General features: G+C 38.9%; 3 protein-coding genes across 5 annotated transcripts in view; 2 read left to right on the top strand and 1 right to left on the bottom strand.

Annotated features, from left to right (window-relative positions):
- Positions 1-4922, bottom strand: part of LOC103143937 (ankyrin repeat and SOCS box protein 12-like) — a 5978-nt gene extending 1056 nt beyond the window's left edge. The window contains exons 1-2 of the mRNA XM_007560662.2: positions 4816-4922; positions 1541-2299 (exon numbers count right to left, since the gene is read on the bottom strand). Coding sequence (XP_007560724.1) covers positions 1541-2294 — 754 coding nt within the window. The 5' untranslated portion in view covers positions 2295-2299; positions 4816-4922. The remainder of the gene's footprint in view (positions 1-1540; positions 2300-4815) is intronic.
- A 1352-nt stretch (positions 4923-6274) lies between these two features.
- Positions 6275-11513, top strand: LOC103143944 (PI-PLC X domain-containing protein 1-like). Of its 2 annotated transcripts, XM_007560675.2 has the most exons (7): positions 6275-8554; positions 8636-8760; positions 9544-9668; positions 9749-9880; positions 10038-10205; positions 10290-10473; positions 10587-11513. In XM_007560675.2, exons 2-7 carry the CDS (start codon positions 8685-8687, stop codon positions 10826-10828), a joined length of 927 nt encoding a protein of 308 aa, XP_007560737.1. In that variant the 5' UTR covers positions 6275-8554; positions 8636-8684; the 3' UTR covers positions 10829-11513. The 2 variants fall into 2 exon arrangements, with proteins under 2 accessions (XP_007560737.1, XP_016531290.1); XM_016675804.1 differs by lacking the exon at positions 6275-8554 and having other exon boundaries at positions 8670-8760; positions 9009-9668.
- A 223-nt stretch (positions 11514-11736) lies between these two features.
- The window catches only part of spata20 (spermatogenesis associated 20), a 40441-nt gene continuing 37799 nt past the window's right edge, over positions 11737-14378 (top strand). Inside the window, exons 1-3 of one of the 2 annotated variants that reach the window (XM_007560685.2) lie at positions 11737-12047; positions 14031-14159; positions 14246-14310. In XM_007560685.2, the coding sequence (XP_007560747.1) occupies positions 11842-12047; positions 14031-14159; positions 14246-14310 (400 nt within the window). In that variant the 5' untranslated portion in view covers positions 11737-11841. Of the gene's footprint in view, positions 12048-12120; positions 12207-14030; positions 14160-14245; positions 14311-14378 lie in introns of those variants that run through there. The other variant, XM_016675832.1, reaches the window with a different exon arrangement.

Genomic DNA, 14378 nt, shown 5'->3' on the forward strand with positions numbered 1-14378 from the left:
ATCTTTTACTTATATGCTATGTTTAGTCATGGTCTATAAATCCGGTGATTCAAACGCATCCACAATAATGTGCACAGTGTTAGCTCAGGAAGCCAGTGGACGGGGTCCGGATCAGAAAGTATGTTCTGTACCTGAACTCAGGGAAGAGAGTTTCTCTCTGTCCCATCATAATGATGAACCGAGTCCAGTTCCATCATAGGATGGATGGTGTATTCATAAGGTAAACTACGGTTTCTTACACCCCTTTCCCACCCAGCTCCCGTATTAGTATTTTCCCATAAATATCCCCTCCTCTGACAGAACCGCACAGAGACATTTCCCATATTCTCAAATCCAAAATTTGACAGGTACGGGTGTATTTGAAGACATCTATGTTGGGAAATTATATTGACAATAAATATATTGTTTACTGCAGTCAGTGCATTAAGTCTATTGTTTTTTCAGTTATAACTCTTCAAATGGTGGTGTGATAGTCGTTGAAATACCATCTCCACGTGGTATAATTTCGAAGTGGTATCATTTTACTAGAAAAACAAATCAAAATCCAGTAATTTTTCTATCCTTCAGAAATTGCTGTAATGTACAATTGTAAGGATCCTGAAGGTAACGCTGTGGGGCAGTTTTGAGTGTTTCTGGATGGTAATGCAGTACATTATTTTGTGTCTCTGTTAGTGATTCCGGCAAGTTTGATTCAGGCAACATGTTTTTATCAATACTGAGATGTGAAATTAGCTGTAGATTTAACCTCACTTGGACTGACGGATATTTATTTTACCATCACATCCAAATTCAAAACCACTGTGTTTTATTTGCAATGAGTGCACTGCGTGTTTGATTTTAAAAAGAACACATGGTCTATTATTTACACTTAGCATAATTGGAACATTGTTTAAAAAACAACAAAAAAAAAGACGACTCGAAAGGACTTGAAACTTGACTCGACTTTTGCCTGTCTTTACTTGAGACTGGACTCGGAATTGAGGACCAAGACTTAAGACTTACTTGAGACTTGCAGCACAGTGACTTGGTCCCACCTCTCTATAGTAGTTACTGGAGTCAATTGAATTAAATGCAATTGATGTGTCAGTGTTATTTAAAAATCGATGTGTAAAATATACTGGTGGGATTTTTCTTTTACTTCAAACTGACTATCCAAAAACTTTCATTTAGCTATTTATTATGTGTATTTTATCAATATATAAAGAATATTTGGCTCTTGTACATTTCTACAAGAGACAAATGTCTTTGTACATTTTCTTATTGCTATTTCCATATATTTTTTGTGTGAAGCTACATCCTCCAGCATATGGTTGACTTGCTGCTGCTACACTTAAATTTCCCCACTACAGGACAATAAAAATGATTCTATTCCACATACAATTTGTGAGAATTTTCCTTCTACTTCAAGACGATGCACAATTCTGTGTTGGTCTATCAGGTAAAATACCAATAAGACTTTTGGCTGTGATAAAATGAAAAAGGGATATGACTACTTTGACAAGGCGCTATAACTTGGTTATACTGAGTGGGTTTTGCATACCTCTCTCACTCAGGAGCAGCTCCACTGCTGGTTGATTCATGAACCTCTCGATGATCAGCTTGGGGAGGTAGACGTTTGCGCCGAAGTCGATCAGTAGCTGGATGTACTCCACGCCGCAGCCGTACCTCAGGCACATCTCCAGCATCGTTCTGTGATGGATGCTGTGGATGGTCACGTCCGTGCAGTTGTAATTCGGGTCAGCCCCATGGAGGAGCAGCAGCCTAAAGCACTCTAAGTGTCTGTTAACCGCAGACAGGCAGAGCGGTCCTCTGGTCACACTTTCGTAGAAGGGCCACAACCGGAACTTAGAACAAGTGTTCGCATTGGCGCCGTGAACCAGCAGCTGCCTGAGGATCTCCACGTCGCCATTCTTGGCAGCGGTGAGGACCGGGGAGCTGTTGTTGGATTTGCTTCCGTTGGGGTTGGCGCCTGCTGCGAGGAGGGCAAGGACACAGTCCAGGTGTCTTCCACGAACTGCGTTGAAAAGAGGCGTTTGGGCTTTGACGTCTATGGTATCTACAAAAGCGCCGTGGGCCAGCAGAACCTTCAGGCAGCTGAGGTGGCCTTTAGACACGGCGGCATGGAGGGGAGTGCCTGCGATGCCCCATCCTCCTTTGCAGTTGATGACTTTCTTGTAAATTTCCTGGCAGAGCATGTTGTCAAGGAGTATGTCATTGTTTTGTAACGCCACCTGCCTGAGCTTGGAGATTTCGTCGCTGTATTCTTCTTCCTCAGTTCTCCTGAGCTGGAACATAGAACCTGGTGGAAAAAATGGTGAAGTCAGAAAACCACAAAAGTCCCAATTTGGAAGGACAAGGGGCTGACTTTAAGGCCCAGCGGTTGGTAAGGCTGTCAAGAAATCTCCACTGCGACAAAGAGTGGCATCTTTTAGCTGTCACCAAGTTTCCATAGCAACCATTTTGAGAGAAAACGCATCTTAAATTAGCCTGGTCCCTTGTTCTATGCGTGGCTTCATACAGATGGTCTGGACCCTCTTCTATAGAGAAATGATTGCTTGCCGGAGGCATGTACTCTGTTGAAGTTTGAAATGACCAGATACGATTTTACCCAATCGCTCACGTTTGACTGTGACATATGTAATGCACCAGCTACACCGTGAACCTTACAGAAAATTGAGTACGTTGTAAACAATCATCATCTACTGCGAAGAGAAAAGTGTTGAGCTAGAGAACATCTTTGTTAGCAGTAAAATGTCTTTAGCATTCCTATTGCTCCGGCTTAAATTGCTCAGTATTTGGAAGAGTGGCCATGTGTGGCTTCGTTCACTTCCTCTGCCACCATCGCCAAACTACAACCCTATATAGACAAACTACAATTGTAAAACAGCAAAGTAAATCAACGTGACCGTTCACAACTCCTCCTTCTGTTGCTGATGGGCCCCATTTAAATTCTGAGCCTTTTCCCTGCAAAGCAGCCATTCCGTTAACTTTACTTTGTGCTGATTGGCTGTACATCTAAAAACAGAGATAAGGAAGATTGTTGTAAAACCGAGATGGTTTCCACTGTGCTTATTAATGGATATTAGGGTATACTAGCTGTTTGAACAATACAATAGACAGCTATCAGTGTTCTTAGAGGGGGTATCATTATGGATTTCACCTATTTGAATGTCGGCGTTATTGCCATTGTCATCAAATGCTTCATTGTTCCACTTTTTTTTTTTCAATAAACTGTTTTTATTTTTGAAGCACTTCACATAACTAGCAGTGTGGATGGGCTTGTACAAACTAAACAATTATTTTGAAAAGTCTAACAAAGTTCATCTTACAAGCAGTTAAATTTGGCTTTAGCCTCCTTTTGAGTGTAGTTTTTATCAGATACTAAAATAAATCCAGTTAAATAAACATAATTCTGTTTTCTTTGAGAAAAAAAAGATGCACAAGTTTTCATGTCAAGTTTTACATGACCCACATGACTACAATCCACCTCTAAATCAGTTCCAGTCTGAGGGAAACAGTATGTCTTTGTTCAGTGTTTGAAGCTAAAGGACCATATTGATATACCAAAATGATCAGGAATAATATTCAAAATCAACCGACCCTTTCAGTGGCTTGCTAAAATAGTCATACACTTTAACCATGTTACACTGCAGCAACAAACTCCTATGTTTCCTACTAGAATTATGTGTGATAAACATCTAAGAGTACATAATTATAAAGTAGAGGGATAATGACTCATGGTTTTCACCTTTTTTTTTTTTCAAATGAAAATCGGGTTTAATATCCCTAAATTTTGTCAGTCATAGGATAATTTAATATCAGTATAAATCTAGTTGTTCTGTGAAGCTCTCAATTGTTTGATGGAGAACATTAAAAACAAACGGCATCAAGGCTGACAAAGGGACACAGCAGACAGGTCAGGGAGGTTTAAAGCAGGGTTAGGAGAAAAGACATACCAGCTTGAATCAAGCATATAATCCTAAACACAACATTCCCCTGACACAAGGTAACAGCAAAAATAATGCTGTGGGAATTTGTTTCTAACAATTGGGGAGAGAAGCTGGATGGAACTAGTTCAAGGACTATTCTGGAAGAAAACCTATTAAAAGATGCAAATGTCTTAAGACTGAGCCAGATGTTGGCTCAGTGGGGCTCAAAATATAAGCAGGCCACACTTATCAGACTTTTTTTTTATTTAAAATTGTGTTTTAATTTTATTCATAATTATGCACTTCTTGGTACTCACACAAAAGCTCAATAAAATACAAAACAGTTGAAGGTTTCAACGTGACAAAATGCGAAAACCTTAACCCCTACAGAGTCTAGTCCGAGCAAAATTTCAGCGAAAATCTTTATCATTTTATGTGTAACACCAGAAACGCTTGTGGGCGTTAAAGGTAAACGTCAACCAATGTTTCCGTATTAATCTTCAAGATCTTCCAAGTAATTCGGCATGAGAAATGCAGCACACAGTTGAATGCGAGTATTTATTTCTCGGTTGCTGCTTTCGTAGTTGATGAGTTCTGCCGACGGAAATATTGTAAATTATGAAATATTCGGTAAAGTTCTGGTGAGCTATATGTAAGCCGAACCATATCTCATTATTTCAAGTTTTCATTAATCAAATCGAAACCTCTGAAACGTCACTGATAGTCATGTGTCGCTCTGTATCGTCAAAATTTGTGGATTGTCTCAAACACACCGTCTGCAAAAACAGCGTAATAATGCCTCAAATGTAGAAAGACACAAAAACGTTAAACTGTTCTTGTCTAAAATGACTTGTTTACATTATGAGTCTATTTATATTTATACTACCTTTGATGTGTCACAATGTTTCCCCCTTCTTCTTCTTCTTCTTCATTATTCCGCTTCCTTGTTATGCTGCTGTTGAGTATCTTTGCTGCCCTCTGGTGTTCATTAGACGCAAAAATTAAATTCTTGGTTTCTCAGAGCCACTCTATTTTCAGTCAAGTTCTAAAAAAGAAAGTTGGATTCAAAGCAATAATCGATTAATGAAAGAACAAAATATACAAATACACAAATAGTTACTTTATTTACTATCTTATTATCCTCACCTCTCCTAATTTCTTTGTAGAAATATAGCCCACTCATAGTAATTACCAACGAGATATTGTTAGAAGTTAAGACGAATTCAAAGAATGGTTAAGGTTAAATTCAAATATTCAAATAAGACTTCAGGCCCTTATGGAGTCAGTCAAGATTTATTTATGTCAAGAAACATCCTGTTTTGTCTCCGACTCCCAACAAAACTAGCATATCTAGCAGGATTCAAAACTTGAGACTTGGCAATGACTCTCCATACAATGAAATGTTATAGGAAGACTAGGGAAGTGATCACTTCTCAGGATCATCTACATGTTTTCCTACTGAATGGGTGCTGACGATGTACCATTTCTTAAGCTACACAATATTTCTACTCACCATGAAAGCATGGGTAGCTCTGTTGGGTTCATGTTTTCCTAGTGACTGCCAAAATTGAAACCACATATTTTAGTCAAGGAATTAGTTTTAACCTTTCTTAGATTTTAGGCTAAGTTTGGTAACTTCCAAATGAAGTAGAGGTACTTAATCTGAACCTCTACACCTTAACTTCTCAATTAAGGTGTTTTATACCTTAACTTCTTTAGCTAATGTTACCCTGTCTTACTGCAAATAAAAAAAGGTAACACTTTATTTGAAGGGGGATGAATAAGACTGTCATGACACTGTCATAAACATGACATAACACCTGTCATGAACATGAACAAGCCTACATGAATATTTATGAATGTTGTCATAAAGCATCATTCGGTAAATTATGACACTTTTAATACAAAGTTGACATTATTCAAAATGTCTTTGTTATGACAACTTGACATTAACCAGGAAATCATTACTGTTTAAACTTTACCTTTAATAACATAAAATTACCTAATTTTTAAAGTACAATCAGTAATACTTTTATAACAAATTTATATCAGTAATGATTTCTTGGTTAATGTCAAGTTGTCATAACAAAGACATTTTGAATAATGTCAACTTTGTATTAAAAGTGTCATAATTTACCGAATGACGCTTTATGACAACAGTCATAAATATTCATGAAGGCTTATTCATGTACATGACAGGTGTTATGTCATGTTTATGACGGTGTCATGACAGTCTTATTCACCCCCCTTCAAATAAAGTGTTACCAAAAAAAAACAATTTGTCCAGAGAAACTGTCAACAATAGAAGGGTAAATAAATACAATATGTGTATTTAGTGTTTACACCTCGTGAACCGTGAATAAAGAACACATCTGGGACAAAGTGGCATTCAGTTTCTTTGATTACTTGATAGACTAACGCTTCAAAAAACAGGAAGTTATGGAGCAGCAAACTCGACACTGATGGACAGGAGGGATTGTGATCTCAGGAAGGTGGAGGAGGACCCAGTGCCCGCTACAGCACCACTCCGTCTGTAAAAAAAATCAAGAAACTGTCAGGTTTACAGTTTAACACCATATCCTTTTACAGACAATTGACCCTACAGTACCCTCAGGTACTCTGCAGCCCTTCCCTCAGATTATGTTTTCTTCTCAGGTGCTCAGCAGGTGTTACTAATCCTGTCTTTACATGTCAGGTCGCAGCTTCTTAATCCGTTCAGCTGCTGTTCAAATTCACCACAGTGTAACACTTCAATCTACCGCCAAGACACCCAACTCTCTATTCTCTTCTCCACCTGGTGCCAGATAATCCTAGACTCTAAACTAAAAACATTTGATGTAAGAAACACTTTTAGAGCAGTAATGACTTTTTCTGCAACAGATTGCTCTACCAGAGCAGCTCATCACTCCTGACCCTGAGTAGATTTAGGTAGATTTAAACTGAGAGACAAAATATCAATGTATTTTGATGGTATCAAAGTACTTTAATACTGAACAAGGTCAAAGAAAAGCAATTATTTTTCTGTTTCTCATATGGTGATAACCTATCACGCATCCAGTCAAAATTAGAGCCAATAATTTCCTGAGTCCCAAATATTTTGTGCATAATTAGGAAGAATTAAATTTCTTTATCTTTGTAAATTTTCTCTGTAATTTACAGATACTTTACACATCAAAACATCTACTCACCATGTTTCAAATAGACTCAGAAACATGTAGAACTTTTTCCTTTTTTTATTAATTTCTTTATCCTTACGTGACATTAAACTGCATGTCCGCATGATGACTTGTTCATGAAACTACAACATGCAAATGCTCAAAAAGACCCACATTCCAGGACATCTCTGCTTTAAAATTAGGCAATGCTGCACCCATGTAATAAGTGGTTAACCTTTGTACGTTTTTGCTTCAATTATGAAATTTAAAAGCATTTTTTCTTCTGCATTATGCATCTTCAGGAGGTACTCCAGTGAGTCTGGGGCATGTTCCCAGCAGGACTGAAGACTAAATGCGTCCCAGGATTCCCCGGTGAGAGAGTGGGCTAGACTGACCCCCTCCTCAGAGGGAGCCATCGTTCTGTCTCCGCTCTGAGTAATGGGACTTCTCTCTGTAGCTTGTTGTCCTGATTGCTCGTTTTGCTAAAGAAATATGTGCTTTTCTTGAAAATTTCCTCTCAAAAAAACAGACTGAAAGGGCAGAAAAGCCCGTCTCTGTCAAACTGACATCTTACCTGAACAACAGCGGGCCAGTTTGTGTGTCAGTGCTCTGTCAGTATCATGAGGTGTTTGAGGCAGACGATGGAGCAGTGAATGTTTTCGGTCACTAGAGGGCAGTACACTGCCTGCAGCGCCTTAAAATGTTGGAGGCCTGCTGCACAATTTAGTGCATTAACATGAAGTAGAAGGAAAATGACAATTGGTCTTTCTTGTAGGTTAGGAATAAAAATCTGATAAGTTTGGGGAATATTTGCTTATACTTGGTTTGACCAGAACCTTTGATCTATGTGTAAAATACATGTGGTGGAAAAACTGTGACTGTTCATCACTCTAAAGATTGTTTCATCTGTTGTACTACTTTTTGCATGGGTACTAAAAAGAAATCTGCCCAGACTGAGCAGGGATTGGTCGGTTGCCTGTGACAGCATGATGGGGGGTCGGAGCTTTGGTTGTGGCTCAACCGGTCTGCCACACACAAATATGTCATTAGAATTTCCGGAGCTGGTCGCCTGATAATCAAGGAATTTTTTAAACATCCAACTTGTAGGGCTGTAATTCCAAGTAGTTCCTTTCAGCTCATGAGTTCCAAAAAAAAAAAACCTCATTTGTGTGTAGAGACACTAAAGCTGAGTCCAGATAAAACATGATGTAACCAGGAGCTGCTATAGTGGCAGAGTTTAAGTTTGAAAGCTGAAAGACTTGTTCTGTGTGTTTGGGCAGGAGAGGTAGAAATGATTGTATGAGGAAGTTGCACAGGAAATCAGAAAAACCTGAACACCAAACAGGAGAAACAACTGCTTCTCTCCTCCCACAATGGTTCAGACAACAGTAACAATTCAGTCGTAGTAAGTTGCAGGTGCCCTGTCAGACCTGACGGAATAAAAGAGAAGGAGAGGTCTACTTCAGCAGAGTGAGTACTACCTGGAACATTCCCATTTATGTTTATGAGTTTGAGCAGGTGAGGTTTACTCTTGGATTTTTCTGTTTTCAGGAGATTAGGAGTCAGATTTGGGTCGTTTAATACGAAAAGAGGAAAAACCATGAGCTACGCTGATTGGATGTCGCAGCTGCCAGCTGAGCTTCACACCATCCCTCTGTTTAAACTGGCCATACCAGGTGGGAAACTCCGGTTCTGTCACGGTGCCAAGAATGTAATCATGATGAAAGAACGTAGTTTTGTTTTCTTTATCAGAATGTAAGCTGATTCTAGTCTAACTTCAAGTCTACAGGAGTAGCCCTACCCTAGAAGTTTAGAGTGCCTTAAAAATGGAAATCAATTGAATTAATCTTGTAAACAGTCTCCATCACTTTGCCGAAATACTCACAAGCCTTGAACTTTTTTGCGTTGTGTTACTTTTCAACAGCAGGGACAATGAAGCGGGTCAATGTTGATGAAGAGATGGTCTCTGTTGGTGTAGGGGTGTCCAAAGTGCAACCACAGGTCTATTTGTGACCCCTTGGGGATTTTGCACGACCCACAAGTGCAACTCTCCAATGAGTGCAATTACACTCATAAGTCCTCTACTGCTGTTGTTGTGTGCATTTGAGGGATGGAATCAGGTTTAACACGCTACACTACACCAATTAGTTCATGATCTACAGAAAACAAAGTTTGTTTTCTGGAGTTCTCGAGAAAGTTATTGGGAAATTAACTAATCTTGTAAAAAAAAAAAAACATTGGTATTCTGTGATTTTTTTATTTTTATTTTTTTACATCAAGCAGAACCAGAAATATCCAGTGAGTTTTTTCTCCCCCCAAGCTATAGTAAATTCAACATTTTAGAAAACCAAATTTGAATACGAGTGGTATTCAAATTTATAGGTATCTACAGTAATCTGTAGATACCTATAACCCAGAGCAGTAGTTTTCCTACATGATCTTTCTTTTGTCATCCCTAGGAAGCCATGACTCAATGAGTTATGACCTGGACATCGACTCTAGAATCATCGAGCCTGAGAGACTGAGGAGGTTCAGCAGAATCTACTGCCTGCGGAAAATCATCCACACTTGGGCAGCCACGCAGGTAAGGAGCGTTTTTAACAGCAAATGTATTTCTGAGAGTGATGGAAAAGGGGTTTGAATTGCCAGGTCTTTTGATCACAGGAGGTGTGCATAACTGAGCAGTTGAATGCCGGAGCTCGCTACTTTGACCTTAGGATTGCCCGCAAGCCAAACGACACAAATCCCACCAGGCTTTTCTTTCACCACGGCCTGTGCACCCGAACTGATGTTGAGGTAAACATTAAATCTCTGAAGGGTAAGCGTGGACCAAAGTGTAAATCCTTGATAAGTCATTAATGTTTCTTGGAGGTTTGTTAGCTCATTGTGTTAAATATAAGGACATTTAATTGAGTGTGGCTGTGTATTCCCTCCCCCAACCCCCTAATTTCAGACTGTACTCAGGGAAATAAACATGTGGGCAGAGAGTCATCCTAAAGAAATCATCATCCTGTCTTTATCCCACTTTGAGGGGTTTGACAAAAAGATCTCCAGACAACTTCACAACCATCTCATCACCTTCATGAAAAATCTGTTTGGAAACAAACTCCTCCCGAAGACGGTAATGTTTTTGCTGACCATCTTTTGGTTATAAATCTCTCAAAAGTATTCATTTTTAAGGGACAACAATAATGTGTCACCACAGAACTCTCCCACCCTGAAGAGCTGCTGGAGTCAAGGCAAAAACATAATAGTCTCATACGACAACATACAATTTATACAGCCTGTGTTATGGAGAAAAATAACTTATTACTATGGCAACAGCATGGACCGTGCAGTAATTACAACCAAACTCTCTCAGGCTTTGGAAAGGGAGAAATCCTTCAACTGTGAGTATTCCTTGTTTCTACAACCATTTGTTGGCTTGGTTCCCTTTTAGTGACGACTTGTCTTTACGCCGCGTTCCGTGCCTCGGAATACATCTGTGACCCTTTCTGTCCAGATTTCTTTGTCTGTGGCTTGAATCCAACCCTACCACATGACACCAGAATCCTCAGGTACATCCTTCGCATTTGTGACAACTTCACCAACGTTGTGCGAAGGGGTCTGCCAAAGTTGCTGCGGTGGGTGAACCAGCAATACGACAAGACGCCAATGAACATCGTGGCCTCAGACGTAGTGACTCGAGATGATTTCGTCGCAACGATTGTGAAGCTCAACTTGAAACGGGCAAAAGGACGATGAAAACGTGTCTACCCGTTTTATTTATATGTTTATTTTTGTAAAAGATTGATTTTTATATTTATCAAGAAGACTTAAAAAGTCACTTGATGCTTTACTTGTTTCTACGCATATTGTTTCTATTCTTGAGCGACATAAATACAGCAAACCTTTGAGTAAATTGGCCTCAGAAGGCAAAATTTTAATTTAACAGGGTTTATGCGCAATTTTTATATAATTTCCATAATTATCCTGATTCTATTTCCTTTTTGAAAGAGTTGTCAGTTCTGAGAAAATTAAAAACATTTATTTTCAATAAAACAGTTTACATGGGATTTGTTGACATTTCTACAACTTGAATGTGACCCCAGAAAAAAGGAGAGAAGTAGAGGAAGACAAGCAAAGATAGAAGGAACACAGTGAGGTGTGACTCAGAAGAAAGGAGAGAGAAGAAAGTGAGGCAGTAAGCAAAAAAACGAAAGGCATAAAGAAAAGATACACAGAAGGAAGAAAGGCCACAGGGAATGAAAGAAAAACTTAAAGAAATGATATGAGAAAGAATAGAAGTAGGACATAAGAAAGAAAAGAGAAAATGGGCAGAAAAGAGTTTAAAAAGAGGACGGACAGAAAGAAGGGAAGAAATGGCACAAGGTGGGGAAATTGGTACATAAAAGCACGACAGATGGAAGGAAAGCAGGGAGAACAAGGAAGGAAAGAAAGGACACACATAAAGAAAGAATGGAGGACGGAAAGAAAATGAAGAACGGAAGGAAAAAAACAGAAGCTAGTCAATGTAATGGAAATTGAAATATTTTTCAAAACTTCTAATCTTTCTATTTTGCCAAACTGAAAACTCTGAAACCAAGTTCAATGCTTCGTGTGAACTTTTTACATTTTTTTTGGCCTGGAGCGCTATCTTGTGTCGATTGAGGAGAATGCAGCAAGAGAATGTTTCCCATGCATGGGAGTGTAGGCTGTTGTATGTCAATAAAGCAGCTAACGCTAGCGCGCTAAAGTAATGCACTTAGTGGATTAGGATGTTGAGACAGGCATGGCGTTGGTCGGCGTTTAGAGACACTCGTGCGGGGACCGCACTCTCCGCGGCTGCGTCCTTTCTGGCAGCTGACAGTCCGCGGCGGAGCTCAGCTGGTCCCACGAGGGGTTTCGAAAACATTCCCCATCCACTGAGAGGCAGCTCACAGCTACTCCTCCAACCACAGTCTGTGTCCGCCAGCTACTACAGGTAATAAGGCGAGCTCAGAGTAATTAAATAACCTTCCTGTCAACTGACAAAGAGAGGAAGGAGCGCTCGATATTTTACAGTGCGTCATTGTCATTTTGTTCCTTGTGGAATTATAACAGTGGAGAGTTAGCGCCACTTGAAATTCCATGTCGAAAACAGGTATTTAACATGACCAAAACGTTAGTTTTTGTCAAGAGGAGTGCACTGCTGAACAAAGACGATTAATTCAAGTTGAAAGACCCTTTCCTTAAATTCGGCATAGATAAAAATGTTACAGCACTTATCTTCAGTAGCACGCGTTAGCTTTTGTTACTGGTTACCATGAGAACGTCCAGATGTGTCTTCGCTAACACTGAGAATTAGCTATACCGGTGCGATTCGCATGTCAGAAATTCGTATATTCTTTTCTTTTGTAATGTAAATATTTCGGCCGACAGGAGGGAATAGACTTAATTTGTCATAAGGTGTACGCTCATACTTACACGAGGGCGAATATACACCTGCAAGCCCAGTTATATTAAACTGTAAAACAATTAAATGGAGTTCGATAGTTCGCTTACCTAGTACTGCGCAAATGTGAAATGGGTTTTGTCTTGATATGATTTGGCTCATATCGACACCTATAGCTGTTAACGTACTGTGAATATAATTGCTTTATTAGATTATATGCATTCTGCAGAAACATGGTGGTAGTAGTGGAGTGGTGTGGGACTTCCGTTTCAGGTACTGGACGATTTGTTTTATTTGGGGAAACCATGAATTTAACATGCTAGCAGAAAATAATAAAAAAACAATGTCCAGTCATGAGATTTTTTACCTTAAGCTCAGGCGCACTAGGGTTACAAAGTGATGTAAAGCGCTCCAGGAAGCCCTCTTTTGGAAGGCCAACAATAATCCGTTCTGCAATGAAAATTATCCAAAATTTCACAATGCAATTTAAAAGTATCATTGCCAATTATCGCAAACACTGGAAGGCAGCTGTTGCAGCCAACATAGGTGTATAAATTTAAATAAATTTAATTCGTTCACACTGCTGCAGCAGTCAGTCTGGCAACGAAACTGAAAAGGCCTCTGACTGGAGGTTGTTGCTCTGACTGTCTCATTGAGCAGCACAATTCTAGAATGAATGTATAGCTAGAGGCTGAGTTGATTAATCTAATTCATCTTGATTAATTGATTATTGCAATAATTGCAATAATCAATTAGCAATAATCAATTAATTAATCAACTAATTTAGTAATCAATTAATAAATTGGCAAATTTGAAATCTCACACAGTGAGCAGTGATTAAGCCAAAACTCAAACTGTAAAAGACGTCTCCCATTAAGCAGCGTTTGCAATTCAGTTATAAACCCAAAATTAATCAACAGATTAGTAGACCATATTTTTTTTAGCTGCAGATGCATGTTTGCTACAAATGATCAAGCATTCATTCAAGAACTTCTATGTTATTGCATTTTAAGCAAAAGTTTTGTTTTCTTACTAAAAAATGTAATTGAATTATTTGCTTATTTGCATATTTTAATGCATTTCAAATATTGTGTAAAAAAAAAGGGCTTAAGTGAAAATTTGCAAAATATGCAATTTTTTTTTACTTGATGAATGGATTAAACATCAAAAATAATCGATAGAATAGTCAATTGATAAAATAATCGTTAGCTGCAGCCCTGGTAGAGTTATAACCCCAGTTAACAGTGTCCGTTTTGCATTTTCTTTGTATAATAAATACAAGTTGCAAAAAACTTGTTTAATCGTGGAAAAGAGGTAGCAAACTAACACTCTTATGGCACAAACTGACCAGAACCTCTCAGTGTGTGTGCACGACTGGACCCGTAAGACATCGACTGTTGACTTCTTTCACTGTTTTTTTTTTTTTTTTTTTTACAAAAACCTCCACTGACATCCTGACATCCAAGTTTGTATGTTGAAATAAAGATAAAACTACTGGTTGTTGTAGTGGCTGTATTGTTGCTGTGCCTTCAGTCCGTCTGTGTTCCTGAGCATGGCATCAGGGAGTAGCGATCCACCATCACCGCATCCCAAACACACAAACCGGTTGGCCAAAGAGCGGTCGCCATACCTGTTACAACATGCACACAACCCCGTCGACTGGTGAGGCCCTATAAGCCTGACATTTATTCATCTTAATAAATTTGTATGTTGAAATGTGATTTTGCTTGTTTTGTCTGTTTTTGCAGGTATCCATGGGGACATGAGGCGTTTGAAAAGGCAAAAAAGGAAGACAAACCCATCTTCTTATCAGGTAAGATGTTCAATTCAACATTATTATTATTATTATTATTATTATTACTTAAACCCAGATGATTGGAT

Source organism: Poecilia formosa, unplaced genomic scaffold (assembly GCF_000485575.1).
Source record: "Poecilia formosa unplaced genomic scaffold, Poecilia_formosa-5.1.2 Scaffold4, whole genome shotgun sequence".
NCBI classification, from domain to species: Eukaryota; Metazoa; Chordata; class Actinopteri; order Cyprinodontiformes; family Poeciliidae; genus Poecilia; species Poecilia formosa.

Bases quoted from the DNA above. Each gene is read 5' to 3' on its own strand.
- LOC103143944 (XM_007560675.2), top strand. From the start codon at position 8,685: ATGAGCTACGCTGATTGGATGTCGCAGCTGCCAGCTGAGCTTCACACC. The intron at 8,761-9,543 runs GTGGGAAACTCC...TGTCATCCCTAG, and splicing joins GTTTAAACTGGCCATACCAG to GAAGCCATGACTCAATGAGT. The intron at 9,881-10,037 runs GTAAACATTAAA...CCCTAATTTCAG, and splicing joins GCACCCGAACTGATGTTGAG to ACTGTACTCAGGGAAATAAA.